We start from the raw sequence: 17,092 nt of genomic DNA, 5'->3' as shown, positions 1-17,092 counted from the left end.
TAGATATGATTCTGGCTTATAGCCCCATTTTGACAAGAGATCTCTTTCTGGTGTAGTGGTTAAGTGTGTGGACTCTTATCTGGGAGAACTGGGTTGAATTCCCCACTCCTCCATTTGCACCTGCTAGAATGGCCTTGGGTCAGCCATAGCTCTGGCAGAGGTTGTCCTTGAAAGAGCAGCTGCTGTGAGAGCCCTCTCAGCCCCACCCACCTCACAGGGTGTTTGTTATGGGGGAGGAAGATAAAGGAGATTGTGAGCTGCTCTGAGACTCTTGAGTGGAGGGCGGAATATAAATCCAATATCATCATCATCTTCTTAAATCTTATAATCCTTGAGTTAAATTTATATTTGCTTGGTGGAATTTTAAACTATAATGTACATAAATTCAATTTAGTACACATTAAGGACATTGTATGATTATAAATGGCTTTGTTTATTTTATACCAGGCACTGCTGTTGGCTCATGATAAAGTTGCTGAGCAGGAAATGCAACCTGAGCCATTAACAGATGAAAAGATTTATGAGAATGTTGGTCTGTATGGAGGAGAGACAGTTAAAATAGTCCGTATTGAAAAGGCTAGAGATATTCCATTGGTGAGTATAATAATATAAGACATGGGGGGAAAATTTAGCCAGTTTTCCCTTTTGATCTCCTACCACACGAAGGTTTGTATGGCCCCATTCCTGAAGGTTTTTTTTATGGTTGTTCCAATATTTTGCCATAGACTTCATATGGAAGTAAGAACCATGGGGTCCATGTGTGTCTTTAGAAGATGCAGACTCTTTAAGCATGGCAAGATAGTTCTGTTAAAGAACCTTGGAAGGAGGAGGTCTGTTAAATTTTGTCAATGCTCTCTTAAATTTTGTGCACTTTATTTTTGACTGTTGCTATAAGGCAGCGTTTCCCAAACTTTTCTTTCCCGTGGCCTGGTTATTTTTACACTTCTCCATCGTGGCCCACTAACATTTGGGGATGGAGCCAGGAGACTTTGGGGGTGGAACTGAGACACAGGAATTATATCATTTCCTGTGGTGTCAAGGACCAAGTGATGTCACTTCCGGGGCACACTGAACCAAAACTCCACCTTTTCCTGTGATGTCACTTTCAGGGCACTCCCCCAAACCTGCCTCTTCTTCGGAAGTAAATTCATTTTCAGAAAAATCTCTCTGAAACTCATGCTGAGCCAAAATGGGGGTGGAAAGTGGGCGCTCCTCTCTTTTCACCCCCATACCTGCATGCACCTATCTGTTTGTGTATTCTTCTCCAGCTTGCAAGCACTCCTAATGCCCATGTTCAGTTGCCTGCACTGCCTACACATCCCTTCCTCAACAGCACTGGCCAGTGTATGCAATTGGGAGTGCTATTGCCATTGCCATCAGGAATGCCAGCACTGTGTACCACCCACACTGGGCCCTGGAAGCTGCTCTACCTCAAAATATGCTGACACATTTAGTAGGCCCTTCCTTCAGCTGCTACTACTGGAATCCTTCCTCAAGCTACAACCAAACTTGCTTGGTTTCAAGAAAACCTTTCGACAGCTATTTTTCATACTTTGTTGAAACACGGGGAAATTGCTGTGACAAGTAGCAGAGAATTGTAGTGCAATTAATGAATTAATTTCAAGTTATATGAAGTTCATACAAGCTTTTCTGCAGTTATCCCAAAAAGGATATTTATGAGGGGCTTGCAGCTTTTTGCTGGCTGCGTTTCCCATGCTTTTAAAAGCAACCTGTTGTGCAGCTACTTAGCCAGTGAACTACTTTCATCCTTTTTAATATCTACAGGAAGAGTTTAATGTTGGTGTCAGACAGCTGTTAAAAGCAGGACTAGTAAAATGGTGCCAAGTTCGTAGTACCATCTCTTCCAGTGCTGTTGAGATATACCACAGTAATCTCCAATAATCTCTTTCTGCCCCACACCTCTTACTCTCACTCACTCACACAGAAATCTCATAGAAGACCACCTGGCTACAACTGGGGGTGCCAACTTTTCATTGGCAGAGCTCCTATATCTGCAACAACAGTATGATGAACAGAAAAGTTTCATCCAGTAAAAATGGAAGGAAAGAAAGAAAGGGAAAGAAAGACATGGAAAGAAAGAACATAAAAACATAAGAGAAGCCATGTTGGATCAGGCCAGTGGACTATCCAGTCCAAAATTCCCTCATACAATGCCCCAAAGGCACCAGAATGTCCACCAGTGGGGATAGGGCACTAGAAGCCTTCTCACTATTGCTTCCCCCCCTCCCAGCACCAAGAATACGGACAGAGCATCACTTGCAGGGAAAGAAAAAGAAAGAAGGAGGGATGAAAAAAAAGCCTTCCTCACCATCAGATGACCCCAGCCAGCAAAAATTCTGCCCAGGGGTCGTTTGGTTAAAAAAAATAGCTACTGTAATGCCCGCTCCCCACCCCTCTCGGCTGAAAAAAACACACACACCCTTCTTTGCCGCTCAGGCCTCCTGGAGAAATCTCTCCAAAAGAACATACTGCAAGACATATGAAAGCTCATACCTTGAAGAACACTTCATGGGTCTAAAGTGCCAGTGGATGCTAACTTTTCTCTCAAACACTGGGAGCGGGGGAGAAGGATGGAAAGGCAGTCCAGCTCCTCTCTGCACAACACAGAGACGGGGCGGGGCTAGTGTTGCTGGGGGCGGGACTAGCTTTGGCTTTTCTTGTGACCCGATAGTGAGGCTTCCGTGGCCCGGTACCGGGCCATGACCCTGCAAATGGGAAACACTGCTATAAGAGATTTATTAAGGTGTCAAGTTCTTATTAATATATAGCTATATATGCTCTGTTTTTATGGTTTGTATAATAAATCACCTTGAGCCCACATTTGCTGTAAATGGTTTCCATATGTTTTTCGTAGTGTTTGGTCTGATGACAGATTCTCCTCTAAATATAGGTTAGAATGTTGACATTCTAAATATAGGTTAGAATGTTGACAGATTGTTATAAATAGCATTCCCAAAAATATTACCAATTCTCTGGGTACAGCATTGGAAACTGAAAGGTAGTTAATTTAAGCTTATGTTCTCAAGCTCTGTTGAAAATTTGGTTCCAGTCTGTTTAAGCCCCAAATGATCTGGGACCAGTATACCTCCAGGGACCTCCTCTCCTGATATATCTCCCAAAGAGCTATATGCTCAAGGGATAGCAACCGACTGGTGATCCCCAGCCCTAAAAGCATCTGGCTGTCCTCAACCAGAATCAGGGACTTCTCAGCCCTGGCTCTGACCTGGTGGAACGCTCTGCTGAATGGGATCCGGGCCCTGCAGTACTTGGTGCAGTTCTGCAGGGTCTGCAAGATAGAGCTGTCCCTCCAAGTTTATGGCTGAGAGTGATTGGCCTCTCTCCTTCCTCCTACCCATCCCCTGTCCTGTCTTTGTATCTGCTATTCCTCCAATTGATTTACCATAATATATTTTACTCTCCCCCCCCCCCCCCAGCCCTGGACAGGGGCACTTGGCTATTCTCTTTATGTGCCATCTGATTAATTGTTAATGTTATTGTAAAAACTGTTTTAATAACTTTATAGATATTGTTTTAAGAACACTGTTGTTACCTGCCCAGAACCCTGTTGTACAGGAGAGGGAGGGCTAAAAAGGAGACCTGGACATCAACTTTTCCTGTTATCTGTAAAATAAAGTTTTTACTGCCATATCTGTATATTCTATAATGAGAACTCTAATGAGTGACTGAAGATGCATTCTTTTGGAAAATCAAGCTAGAATGCAGGTTTTGTACATCTCAGTTTCCCCGCTTGTGATTTATATATAATCCGACTCTGCTGGGTGGTCTCTATTATGGAAGAAAGGGGGAAATGGTGGCTTTCCTTGCTGGGAAACATACTGACGGTTCCCTGAAAAATATGCTAGTAACCTGCGACCACTGCTAGTGCCTCCTGAGAATATCTAGACTGGCATTCTTCCAGCTTAGTACTAGAGCAATAACAAAGTGATAAGGTAGAAACACTAGAAAAGAGAGCCAGTTTGGTGTAGTGGTTAAGTGTGCAGACTCTTATCTGGGAGAACCGGGTTTGATTCTCCACTCCTCCACTTGCACCTGCTGGAATGGCCTTGGGTCAGCCATAGGTCTGGCAGAGGTTGTCCTTGAAAGGGCAGCTGCTGTGAGAGCCCTCTGCAGCCCCACCCACCTCACAGGGTGTCTGTTGTGGGGGAGGAAGATAAAGGAGATTGTGAGCCGCTCTGAGACTCTTCGGAGTGGAGGGCGGGATATAAGATAGATAGATAGATAGATAGATAGATAGATAGATAGATAGATAGATAGATAGATAGATAGATAGATAGATGAATTTATTGTCATTGTTCTCAACAAAAAGAGAGCAACGAAATGAGGTGCTCTTCCACAAACATACCAACACATCAAACACACATATTCATAAACCATTTAAATACATCTAAAACCATTAAACCATTAAAACCATTAAGACCATTTAAATACATCTAAAACGGATAAACATTCATAAAACCATTAAAACCATTAAATAAACATTCATAAAACCATTAAACATTCATAAAACCATTAAAACCATTTAAACCATTAAATACATCTAAAACAGATAATCCTTCATAACCCTGCATTTAACCTAACCACAGCACTTGGATAAAAACTGTCCTTAAATCTGTTTGTCCTAGCCTTCAACACTCTATATCGTCTACCTGACGGTAAGATCTCAAAAAGCAAATGGCCCAGATGTGTATGGTCCCTTAGGATCATTTGTATCTTCCTTTTACATGCCATATTATACAGATCCACCAATGAGGGGAGAGAACATCCACAAATCTTTTGTGCTCTTCTTGTCACTCTTTGGAGCACCCTTCTCTCTGCTTCCGTGCAGCTCCCAAACCACGCGCAGAGGCAATAAGATAAAATGCTCTCAATGGAACTACGATAAAAGGCAACCAGCAGACTCCCTGACAGTTGTAGTGATCTTAAGAGTCTTAAGTAGTATAGTCGTTGCTGGGCCTTTTTCTCTAGAGCTAAAGTATTTGCCCCCCATGTTAGATCCTGTTTCATGGTAATTCCCAGAAACTTCCATTCTGTCACCTGTTCTACCATAACACCATCAATAAACAACGGCTGGGTGTCCAAACTACTCTTCCTGTAATCCACTATAATTTCCTTCGTCTTATTTATATTTAAAATAAGATTATTTACTTTACACCAAAGGGACAGCTGTTGAACTTCCCTCCTGTACGCAGACTCATCATCCTCAGAGATGAGCCCTACCAACGTTGTATCATCTGCATACTTAATGATTTTGTTACTCAGACTGCTAGAAACACAATCAGACGTGTAAATAGTGAAAAGAAGTGGACTCAAGACACATCCCTGAGGGGTGCCAGTATTTAAGATCTTCACGGAGGAAATATATCCATCCATTTTAACCCTTTGTGAACGACCTGACAAAAAATTCAAAATCCACTCACATATAGAGTCCGACAGCTTCAAATCTTTAAGCTTAAACAACAATCTATGGGGTGATATTGTATTAAAAGCAGAACTAAAATCTGCAAACAACATTCTAACATACGTCCCCTTTTTATCCAAATGCGATAAAGCAGTATAAAGAACAGTATTAACAGCATCCTCAGTAGATCTATTTTTCCTGTAAGCAAACTGATATTCATCAAAAATAACAGGAAGGCAGGAAATAATATATTTTCGAACTAATTGTTCAAAACACTTCATTATCACAGAAGTCAAGGCCACTGGCCTATAGTCATTTAAAACCTTTGCTGGCGTCCTCTTTGGTATTGGGACAATAAGGGAAGCCTTCAAACAAGTGGGAACAATGGATTGTGACAAGGAACGATTGAAAATCTCAGTCCACACCCAATATCTCCTTCTTCTTCTAGAAAATTCCTTATTACCAACCTGATAGCACCCATACAGACTAGCATGTGGGAAAGATATTAAGAGAAATATCACAGAGAAATAAATTGTACTAAGGGAAGCCAGAAAAATGACTTCTTTTTTAAGGCTTATTATAGAAGAGGGGAAGGGTGCTTGGATTCCAAAGATGGTAGAAAAATGGCAAAATCAAAATATGGGGGGAAACACACAGCATCAGCAGCTCAGAGATGTTCAAATGAAAAGCTAAACACACCTAAGCTAGACTGTAGGAGGTTCTTCAGAAGAAATTAGGAAGGCTTCATCTGTTGTATGACAGAACTTTAAAAGAACCTTTGGAGTCTGTTGGTGGTTACTGTAGACTGAAGGCTTTTAATATTCATGATACTGTTAAGTGATCATTTTATTATCATATGTATTATCTCAATTCTCATCATAGAAAATATACTTCATGTAAGTTTAATTTAAACTCTTATGTAATGGCAAGCTCTTCTACTCAAACTGTAGGAACAAAACCACCTAGAACAGTGGCCTGTATCTTTGTACACATTTCTCAAAGGAGTGGAAGTTTTTGCCTATTCTCACTCCAGGGAGGATGACATCTTAACATGGGTGATCCATACCATTTAGTCATTGAGGCAGGACTTAATTGTCAGTTTCCTGCCGCACAAGTGGTGGTCACCCTACTCCTTGGTTCATTTCCTGCCTAGGAGAGATCTCTAAAGTAGGCTTCCCTCACATCTTTTTACTTTGTCGTATAATTTTCTTTGTCTGTGTTTGACATTTCCCTGGCTAGAGGATCTGATGTATGATTTTCATTCCACTCCCTCTCATTCCAAAGCTTATGAGGAAACTTAGATAAAAGGAGGCCACTCAGGGCTGCTTGGCACGTCATAGCCCGCACAGACCGTGCTTCTTTAGCCTATCAGATAGTTTGTTTTTAGAACCATGGAGGATTTTAGTGATTTTAGATGCACTATCAGACTGGCTGTACTTTGTCATAAGGATAGTGAGTGCCACTGTCTTCTAAGGCTAAGCTTCTGAGATGAGATAACCAAGACAATGACTTCTGGGAAAGGTGCTCAGTATCTAGAATTTATTTTGTAGGGTCACATCCACTGGTTTAACAGGAAGAGCCTTGACCCATTCCTGGGATCCATGAAACATGTACTGCATTTATTTCAAGCAGGTCTTGACCAGGATGTGAAAACTAACTCTTTATGCAAGCAGGTGGCAGCCTCATATCATACTCACATGTTCAGAGGGTGTATTTGTTTCCTGATGTCCACTGAGCATGTTGTTCAGCTCAGCCTTCCAGTGTTCCAGTAGACAGGTCATACTGTCCATATTTTGGAGTCTCATCTCAGTTAATCATACAGGGGTTCTTGAAGTGTATATTTAGTTATTTATTTAAAACATTTGTATTCTGCTGTTCCGCTCAGATAGAATACACAAGGTGGTGAACATCCAAACATTAAAACATTTCAACATCTAAAGCCAGTTTGGTGTAGTGGTTAAGAGTGTGGACTTTTATCTGGGAGAACCGGGTTTGTTTCCCCACTCCTCCACTTGCATCTACTGGAATGGCCTTGAGTTAGTCATAGCTCTGACAGAGGTTGTCCTTGAAAGGGCAGCTACTGTGAGAGCCCTCTCAGCCCCACCCACCTCATAGGGTGTTTGTCGTGGGGGGAGAAGATAAAGGAGATTGTAAGCCGCTCTGAGTCTCTGATTCAGAGAGAAGGGCGGGGTATAAATCGGCAGTTCTTTTTCTAAAATAAAATATACATAAAATAACTCAATAAAAACCATGTAAATACTAAAACACAGGTAACAATAAAACCAGGGAGAAAGACTAAGATATAATCTTATAATTTCTCTTTTTCTCACTATGAAAGTCCTTAACCTGCAGGGTGTTAGAACATAGGACTTTGTCCACCTGAAAGGGCCTCTGTGTCTTTATTAGGGTTTTGTCATGCTCAGAAATGATCTTACCTTTAATCCTAAAGCCAACTCTTTCAAAGAGCCCTGAGAACATACCTAAGACAAGTTGCACTATCCTTTGTCCAGTAGGGAAGAAGGTGTCCAGTACACTCAGCATGTGACTCAGTCAGATATCATTCTGTCATGCCAATTGCTAGCCCACACCTCCCTTTGTCAAAGTCCCACATTCAGCAACAAGCTTGAACCACAAGAAGAACTGCGGTGCTCCCCCAGGACCACAAGTAATCTTCAAGTGCTACCACTCTCCAAAGATGCCAGCTCCACTTTAATTACCTTTTTAAGATTTTAATTTCCTACCAGCTCCATGGTAATTATCCATTCACACAAAATACTCCCCATTTGCAAGCACTCAGATGCACATCCAGCACCTGGTTTTCTGCTATGTGCAAACCCTGTGCATGTTTCTGAATGCCTGCTCTCATCCTAGAGTTTTGCCTAAACCCCCTGTTCTCCACTTCCATCCAGACTGTTACATAAGGCAGTGATTCTGTACAGGGAGCCCAGGGAACATACATGTGTTATGACTTCTCTTACTTAATCCTCCACATGCTGCCAAGGGAGGGAAACAGGAGAGGAGCCGTCCATGTTTGGGTCAGGGGGTTAGCAGGCTCTGGCTCACCTGGCTCGGGCCTCCTCTGCCCCTGACTCTCAGTGTTCTACATGCATTGTTCTGCTTACATAAGCACCAGGCTTTTCTTGCTTACCCAGGCTGCTATGCACAATGTGCCTGGCTTAGCCAGTCATTCTGTTCACACATTTCCATAAGTGGGCATGTTTGGACAGCTACCCAGAGGCTTTCTACAGGTACCTCTGCCTATGAACTCCTTCCCTGGGCTTCCTGCAAGTTGGAAGCCACAGCTTGATGGGGCTTAAGGAAGTGGGGCCAAAAATATTCTGCTGCCTCCACATGAACAGCCAGCCATCTTTCCAGCAGCCTAGGTGGCACAGGCAGGAGCCCAATGGCTGGAGGAGGTAGCAGCAGACAGAGCAGCCTGGCCTTTTGGCCAAGGGCAGTAGGCAGGCCTGAAAGGAACTGTCTGTGCAGAGTTTGGGACTAGGGATGGGCATGAATCGAAGTACGAATTGCAATTCGTGCCTAAGATAGCCAATTTGTGGTTTGTTCCAAATTGGTTCGGATGCTCACACTATGCACAACTTGCAAAATGAAATGGGTTAACATAAGAACATAAGAGAAGCCATGTTAGATCAGGCCAATGGCCCATCCAGTCCAACACTCTGTGTCACACAGTGGCAAAAATTTATACACACACACACACACACACACACACACTGTGGCTAATAGCCACCGATGGACCTCTGCTCCATATTTTTATCTAAACCCCTCTTGAAGGTGGCTATGCTTGTGGTTGCCACCACCTCCTGTGGCAGTGAATTCCACATGTTAATCACCCTTTGGGTGAAGAAGTCCTTCCTTTTGTCCGTTTTAACCTGTCTGCTCAGCAATTTCATCGAATGCCCACAGGTTCTTGTATTGTGAGAAAGGGAGAAAATTACTTCTTTCTCTACTTTCTTTCTCTAATTACTTCTTTCCGCATTATCTTATAAACCTCTATCATGTCACCCCGCAGTCGCCGTTTCTCCAAGGTAAAGAGTCCCAAGCGTTTCAACCTTTCTTCATAGGGAAAGTGTTCCAGCCCTTTAATCATTCTAGTTGCCCTTTTCTGGACTTTCTCCAATGCTATAATATCCTTTTTGAGGTGCGGCGACCAGAACTGCACACAGTACTCCAAATGAGACCGCACCATCGATTTATACAGGGGCATTATGATACTGGCTGATTTGTTTTCAATTCCCTTCCTAATAATTCCCAGCATGGCGTTGGCCTTTTTTATTGCTGGGTTTTGGGTGGCTAATGTGTGTCATTATCAGCAGGGGGTCACCCAGAAATGGTGCTATTTCACCAGGCATGGCTCCCTGGCAAATGAGCCCAGTGCAATAGTGTCACTTCCAGTGACGTCATCATGCTGGGCACATTCATGGCACGCCAGCACTTTCTAGCCCTTCTGAATCAAATGAACCACAGTTAGTACACAAAATCAAAAAACATGAACTGAACCAGTGATTCGGGCACACCAGTGAACTACTAAATGAACCACCATTTTCACAGTCTATGCCCATCCCTACTTGGGACCAAACCAGCTCTCCTTTCCCCTTGTGGTTGCCAACTCAAGGTTGAGCAATCCTTGGAGATCTGAAGGAAGACCCTGAGGAGGGCCTGCATTTTGGGAAAGGAAGGACCTCAGCCAGGGCTGGTGTGTCCCAGTAAGCTGAGTAGGCGGCTGCCTAGTGTGCACCGGCACCACAGGGGTGGGCACCCCCTCCCCACACGTGCCCCACTGCCTCACCCACTGCTGCCTCCCTCGACAGCCAGCTTGCACCGGGAGGCTCTGTCAAGACAAAAGGTGTGTGTCGGGGGCTTCTCTCTGCCAAACCCAGACCGCCCTTTGAGGAGAGAGGGAGGACTTGCAGGGTTTCTAGTCCAGAACCACCAGATCGTGGGAGGACAGTGGCAGCAACGGCAGAAAGGTTGGTGGGCCCATTGTCCCTGTCAAATCAGAAATCACTCAGGGAGGCAGACTTCAGGATGCCGCACCTGCGCAGCCACTTTCTCTCCCAGTCCAGAATTTGGACCCAGGATGGGGAGGGAGGGAGACTCCTATCCTGTTTCATAGGGCTTGCTCCTCAGTCCCCAAATAAGCAGGATCAAAGTGGCTTTTAGTGCAAAAGAGTCATTTTAAGATTAAGCAAAGAGTGTCTCGTGCCTGATCCCAAGAAAGATGGCCCGCTTCTAAGTCACTGAAGCCCTCTGCTACTGACCCTCCTTGCCACCCTCACCCTTTTGTCTGTCCGGAGGCGGGAGGGTGGGTGCCAATGGCACCCAAAACCCTGGCACCAACCCTGACCTCAGCAAGAGATATAATAACCTAATATAGGCTCTTCAAGTCCACATTCAGTCTGGTTTCCCCCAAGTTGCTTGCAGAATGGATAAGAACCCTGGGCTGGCCACTGGGCCATATATTTAACATGTCTGTCTTAAGCTTTTATTCATTCAGTGACTTTTCTTATCTGTTGTTACATGCAGTAGCTTTGTGTTTACCTAGCTATTTTCTGTACAGTTGGGAAGCTAAAAGCAGTTTTAAAAGCAGTCTGGGGAAGTTTCTGAATTGAGGACTAGTGTAACTCCCACCAGTGGATACAGGAAGAACCCCCCTCCCTCCGTATTTGTTCATGTGAGCAAGTGAGCCCTTAGACAAGTGAGTTTTTAGGCACAGCATGAGGGAGAACGTGAGGGTCTGTTGCGACAAGGGGGCATCCACAGAAGTTGTCATCTCTTTAGAAAGACTGCATCCTTAAGTCTTCAGAATATGCAGTTGAATAAAGGCCAAAACAGATTAGTCAGTTTGTACTTGAAGGCTGTTTCTGATGTGTTAAAATGGTTACTTTTTAAATTACGCAGGGTGCTACAGTACGCAATGAAATGGATTCTGTCATCATTAGTCGAATAGTGAAAGGAGGTGCTGCAGAGAAGAGTGGCCTGTTGCATGAAGGAGATGAAGTTCTTGAAATTAATGGAATTGAAATTCGTGGAAAAGATGTCAATGAAGTTTTTGACTTACTGGTATGTGAAGTCTGTTATAGAAAATACTGAAGACCTAAACAGACATGATGTTGGGAGAGCTGTGATAAAGTTTATGCTAGGGGTGAACAAACTGGCTTGAGAGCCACATGTGGCTCTTTCGCACATTTGTGTTGCTCTCAAAGCCCTCACCACCTCGTCGGCTGGCTTGGAGAAAGCATTTCTCCCTTTAAATCACTTCGCCAAGCCAAGCCAGTCAGCAGCTTGGAGAATACATTTAAAGTTGCTTTCTTTCCACCTCTCTCTCCCTCCACCCCCATCTGTTTAATTAACTTCTTGTCTTGTGACGCTCAAACATCCAATGTTCATGTCTTGTGGCTCTCAGACATCTGATGTTTATTCCTTGTGACTTATATGTTAAGCAGGTTTGGCCACCCTGGTCTATGCATTCTTAAAAGGTAATAACTATTTCACATTAAGATCATGGCATGGGGGGGATTTATCAGGGCCAGATTTAGGGGGGCAGAGGGGGCAGTTGCTCCGGGTTCTGACTAGACGGGGCGCCGCCATGCTGGCAAAGCAGCTGCTCTATGCATACAGGCAGCAGCAAGCAGAGCACATCCTGCTGCTGCTACCAGTGCTAGGGAATGGCGAGAAGCGATCACTTTGTTCTGCACTGCCCTTGCCACCTAAGGTGTCCTCCTTGCATGCTTAGACAGCAGCGCCAGAAAGCAACTTTCCCAGGTCTGCCCCTTACAACAGCTGCAACTCCAGAGCATGGCCTGGGAGATTGGCGGGAGGAGAAGGAACAGCCATGTCAGCTTGGGACTCTGATCTGCATGCATGTTCTCCGACTGAACAAGCAGCCAGGAGAAGGAGGAGGTAGACCGGGGGCAAGGGGTGAAGAAGGAATAGCCCTGCCAGCTTGAGACCCTGATCTGCATGCATGCTCTCTGGCTGTCTCTCGTCATCTCTCTCTCTCTCTTGTCCTTGTTGCCCAAACTGGCCCAATGAACCAGCTGTTAGGTGAGCCTTGCAATTCTCCCCTCCAGCTATGACACTTTGCCCTCCCCCGTTTCAGCTGCTCTTATCACATTTTAAAAAATATTTATGAAGTTGCGCTGGCTGGCAGGTGAATGAGTGACTTACTCTCTTCTTGCTAGGCATCAGGTCTCCTTTGCTTTCAAACAGTTGCAGCCTTTGGTTTGGTCTGTGTTATTTTTCTCTCCGAGTTCAGTGGTAGGGCAGGGGAGGGAACACAAGGTGTGTCTTATCACAAAATGCAAGCAGTGCTGGATTAAACCCTGTGGAGGCCTCTCACAAATTATCTCAGAGTTGGAACGCCCGCCCCACTGCCTGCAGTCCCCACTACAGCCTTCAGGCACCTTCTCAAAAGCCCCTTTGACAAAGCTGTGAGGGAGAGGCAGAGAGAGGCAAACTTGGTGACGACGGCAGCAACAGGCACACCAGGCAAGTTGGGCAAAGAGCAGCTCAGTTGCTGGCTGTGTGTGCAGGCTGGTAGAGCTGCAAGCAGGGGAAAGGGGCGGGGAGCCAGCCCGGGGCCCCTAAAGGCATGGGGGATAGGCCAGTGCCTTCTTGGTCTAATTGTTAACCCAGCCCTGAATGCAAGCTGTATTTGATAGGATGGGGAGGAACAAGCTTTTATTGCTGTAATAAGAAACACAAATGTACCCCAATGAGGAAAAAAAGGGGGCTTTCTAAGACTCGGGTTCTTGTAGTTTAGTTTTGCTTCTGCCTGCCCTGTAGCCAACTTCTGTCAAAGGCATGAAAGGTGATTGACACTGTGCTGGCTCTCTGGTAGGCTTGGAGCTTTATGAACTGTTGCAGTCATTTATTGTTCCTTTGTTTAAATGATACTTTCCTCCCCTCCCCCAAGTTAGTGTAATACTGAAAAAACACTTGGATTTTTAGTGGTTAAAACACAACTCCCCACCTCCATTCTGTGTTAGTGTAATATTGAAAAAAATATTACTAAAATGGGTTTATTTTTAATGCTTTTTGATGCTATGCAGCCTTATTCGGGAGCAGATCTTGTCTTTGTGTATGCATGTGCGTTATATCTGGCTGGTTATTCTGGCTATGTTGGTGGAGAAGGGGACCTAAACTTCATTATCCCTCACCCACCCTCAATATGTTCTTGCTTGTCTTTATTGACAGGAAAACAAACGTACCAGAGAAATCATGTTAGGCGGTAGGGACAGAACTAGATCAGGGTCCCTTTCTGCTTTTTAGAATGCTTTCTTAAATCCAGGATCAACCAGTAGAACAAAGTTTGAGTCCAGTGGGGCCTTTAAGATCAACAAAGTTTAATTCTGGATATAAGCTTTTGTGTGCATGGACACTTCTTCAGATCATAGAACCATAGAGTTGGAAGGGACCTCTAGGGTCATCTAGTCCAACCCCCTGCACAACGCAGGAAACTCACAAACACCTCCCCCTAAATTCACAGGATCTTCATTGCTGTCAGATGGCCATCTAGCCTCTGTTTAAAAACCTCCAAGGAAGAGCCCACCACCTCCATTGAGGAATCGCTCTAACGGTCAGGAAGTTCTTCCTAATATTGAGCCGGAAAATCTTTTAATTTAATTTCACCCCATTGGGTCTGGTCCTACCTTCCGGGGCCACAGAAAACAATTCCACACCATCCTTTATATGACAGCACTTCAAGTACTTGAAGATGGTGATCATTTCAAGTTGCTTTGCCCCTTTATCTCACTCCTGAAACATTGTGCTTTTTGGTTTGGGAATCAAGGGAAGAATGAGTGGGCTTATTTTTCCTACTGAAATTAATGAAAAGGACTTCACTTTTGCTATCTTACCAAGTCATTTTTTTGCATTGCTCTCCAGTTTTGAAATCCTAGTCCTAATGCATTGTTTATTGGAGTTTCTACTTCTAAACCAATTGTTAATTGGTTGAATTGAATTTCTGACAGAATTGAATTTCATTGTTGTATTCCCTTCCAGTATTTTTTGCCATGGAATGACTCTCATCATGCCTCTGAGTTCCTTAAAATCCTAATATCTAATATGCATATCTGGCTATGAACTCCCTTAGCTCCCTAAAACAAAAGGAATTCTATGAGGAATGCTTACCTATGATGGATAACGTAAAAGTGTTCTTATTAACAATTCATTGACGTCAACACACTTTATTCTGTTTAAAAGAGTTGTTTATTATATATCTATATTAAAAACATTGATCCATACATATATGTATGGCTTTTTTGTAGCAGGAACTCCTTTACATATTAGGCCACACACCCCTGATGTAGCCAGTCCTCCTGGAACTTACAATAGACGCTGCACTAAAAGCCCTGTAAGCTCTTGGAAGATTGGCTACATCAGGGGTGTGTGGCCTAATATGCAAAGGAGTTCCTGCTACAAAAAAGGCCCTGTAATGTGTGTGTGTGTGTGTGTGTGTGTATACATACCGTTTTTTACTTTTGCCCCCACTCAAAAAATATGTAGATCTTGCCCTGGGATTTATCCCTTTCATTCCTAGAGTTTTATTAAATGACACCAGTGGTTCTGATAAGCATAGAGAACAACCCCCCCCCCCCCAATAAAGATGGGTATTTTCCTTTCCACAAACCACAGCATGAGAATGGATGTTATTTCAGTAAGCGAAGATGGCTGGGTGGAAGAATTAAACTCCTTTTCCTTCCAGTAGTATGATTCCAGTTCAAATTAGGCACAGCAGCCCTTAGACTTCTTAAAACATTTGAAGATCCATTCATGGTTCTCCCAGTGTTTCATCTGTTTGGGTCCTTATTGTCATGCCAGTTGAAGTTGCTGCTTGTTATCACCCTGCCAGTTGTGAATTTAAATCTGTTGAATTGTAGTGCAGATCTGTTTGTTTTGCTATACAGTAATTGTGACAAAAAGGTTGGGTACTTGCATATTTAGCAATTAACCACCTCCTGTATATCTTGTTGTATCCACTAAGATTAGTTTAGAGTAGCCCAGCATGTCAAGTTCATATAGCAAGAGCGTTAAAAGATGATAAATCCTATTTATGAGGTTTTTGGTCTGAAGTTTAGTAACTGTATAGGTTTAAAATTGTTCTTCCATGAAAGTCCAGTAGCATCACATTCTGGAGTGAGGCATCATTTTATTTAAGCCGAACTCTAGAGGTCTTGAATCTAGGGTTAAATTATTTGAAAGGTATACATGTGTTTATACTTGGATTGTTTGATCTGATGTTCTGAGCCCTCTAGTTTTTTCTTGTATGCCCCAAAACATGCCAAGGCTCCACTTCTGTATTTTGCTCAAAATACAATAATTTGTTGGCTTGTCCAAAGAGGTGCTAACTTTCCCACTATGTGAACATAAGAATGTTCCTAGATCCACCTAAAGGGACAGGGCTGGCCCTGCCATTAGGTAGATGCCTAGGGCACCAGCCTTCTAGGGGCACTGAATTAGGCACCTCCCATGTGACTCAGTGATGTTATCATTACAAGGGGGGCACCAGAAATTAGCCTTTCCTAGGGTGCCAGACAGTCTAGGGCTGGCCACGCAGAGGGGCATCAGTTTAAACATTCATTCTCCCTCAGCAATGATCCAGTGTGCTGCTGTTCCTTTTTGCTACCCACTGTCTAACTTGTCTGGTAAACTCAGCTAGTTTCCAAGTACAGAAAAACACTGTTTCTCATGCATGCCAGATCCCCATGGAAGTGTCAGCTGCCATGCTGCTATAGCACATCCATAAAGGAGGCTAGAAAACTAAAGGATGTTCTAATGGAGTGAGAGACTGGCAAAAGCAGCAACTGTTCTCAAAACTGCCCCCCCCCAAATACACATGCACCAAACAGTCATTGATCACAATAAGCAAATATATCAAAAAATGCAAGCTCTCAATGAAAAATCTGTTTTTTATCACAGGCGGACATGCATGGCACTTTGACATTTGTGCTGATTCCCAGTCAGCAGAGCAAGCCACCACCTGCAAAGGAGACAGTGGTATGTGATTTTAATACATTTACAATATATAACATACTGAATTACAGATGTATTTTGTCTTCGTTTATTGGAATGCAATGCCTCTTTCCCTCCATAAAATACTAATTTCATAGATTTTTAGATAGCTGTTATTGTATTGTGTCACAGTCAGGCCTTTTTTGGTAGAAGCAGTCCAGCAGGAACTCATTTGCATATTAGGCCACAGCCCCTGATGTCACCCTTGTTCCACATAGGACTTTATATAGAAAAGGCCCAGCAAGAACTTATTTGCATATTAGGCCACACCCCATGACACCCAAGACACCGGAACTGCGTTCCTGTGCGTTCCTGCTATTTAAAAAAAACAAACGTCCTGGTCACAGTGCAGAAGGAAGGCTATCATTCTTGATCCTTTGCAGAGGAATTCCTCATGTGCATTTCCTTGTACTAATCTTAAGCTGCTCTGTGCAAAATTCATACATTGACTTCTTGTTTCGCAATCAGATGTACATGCTGACAAATAAGTATCAGCCTGATCTGGAACAGGCAGTCGGTTTCGATATTTGCTTTCCTGCCACTCCTCCATTTTCTTCTGTGCCATTTGGAAATTCCTTGTACAGTCATTCTTCAAAGTGCCCTTTCATTGAGCCA

General features: G+C 43.6%; 1 protein-coding gene across 1 annotated transcript in view; it reads left to right on the top strand.

Moving 5' to 3' along the window:
* LOC132590107 (protein PALS1) overlaps positions 1-17,092 on the top strand; it is a 136,374-nt gene that overhangs the window by 70,425 nt on the left and 48,857 nt on the right. The window contains exons 6-8 of the mRNA XM_060262962.1: positions 448-594; positions 11,363-11,524; positions 16,385-16,462. Coding sequence (XP_060118945.1) covers positions 448-594; positions 11,363-11,524; positions 16,385-16,462 — 387 coding nt within the window. The remainder of the gene's footprint in view (positions 1-447; positions 595-11,362; positions 11,525-16,384; positions 16,463-17,092) is intronic.

This window comes from Heteronotia binoei, chromosome 21 (genome assembly GCF_032191835.1).
Source record: "Heteronotia binoei isolate CCM8104 ecotype False Entrance Well chromosome 21, APGP_CSIRO_Hbin_v1, whole genome shotgun sequence".
NCBI classification, from domain to species: Eukaryota; Metazoa; Chordata; class Lepidosauria; order Squamata; family Gekkonidae; genus Heteronotia; species Heteronotia binoei.
Note: the sequence above shows the minus strand (reverse complement) of the source record. Positions and strands in the feature narration are given on the sequence as shown.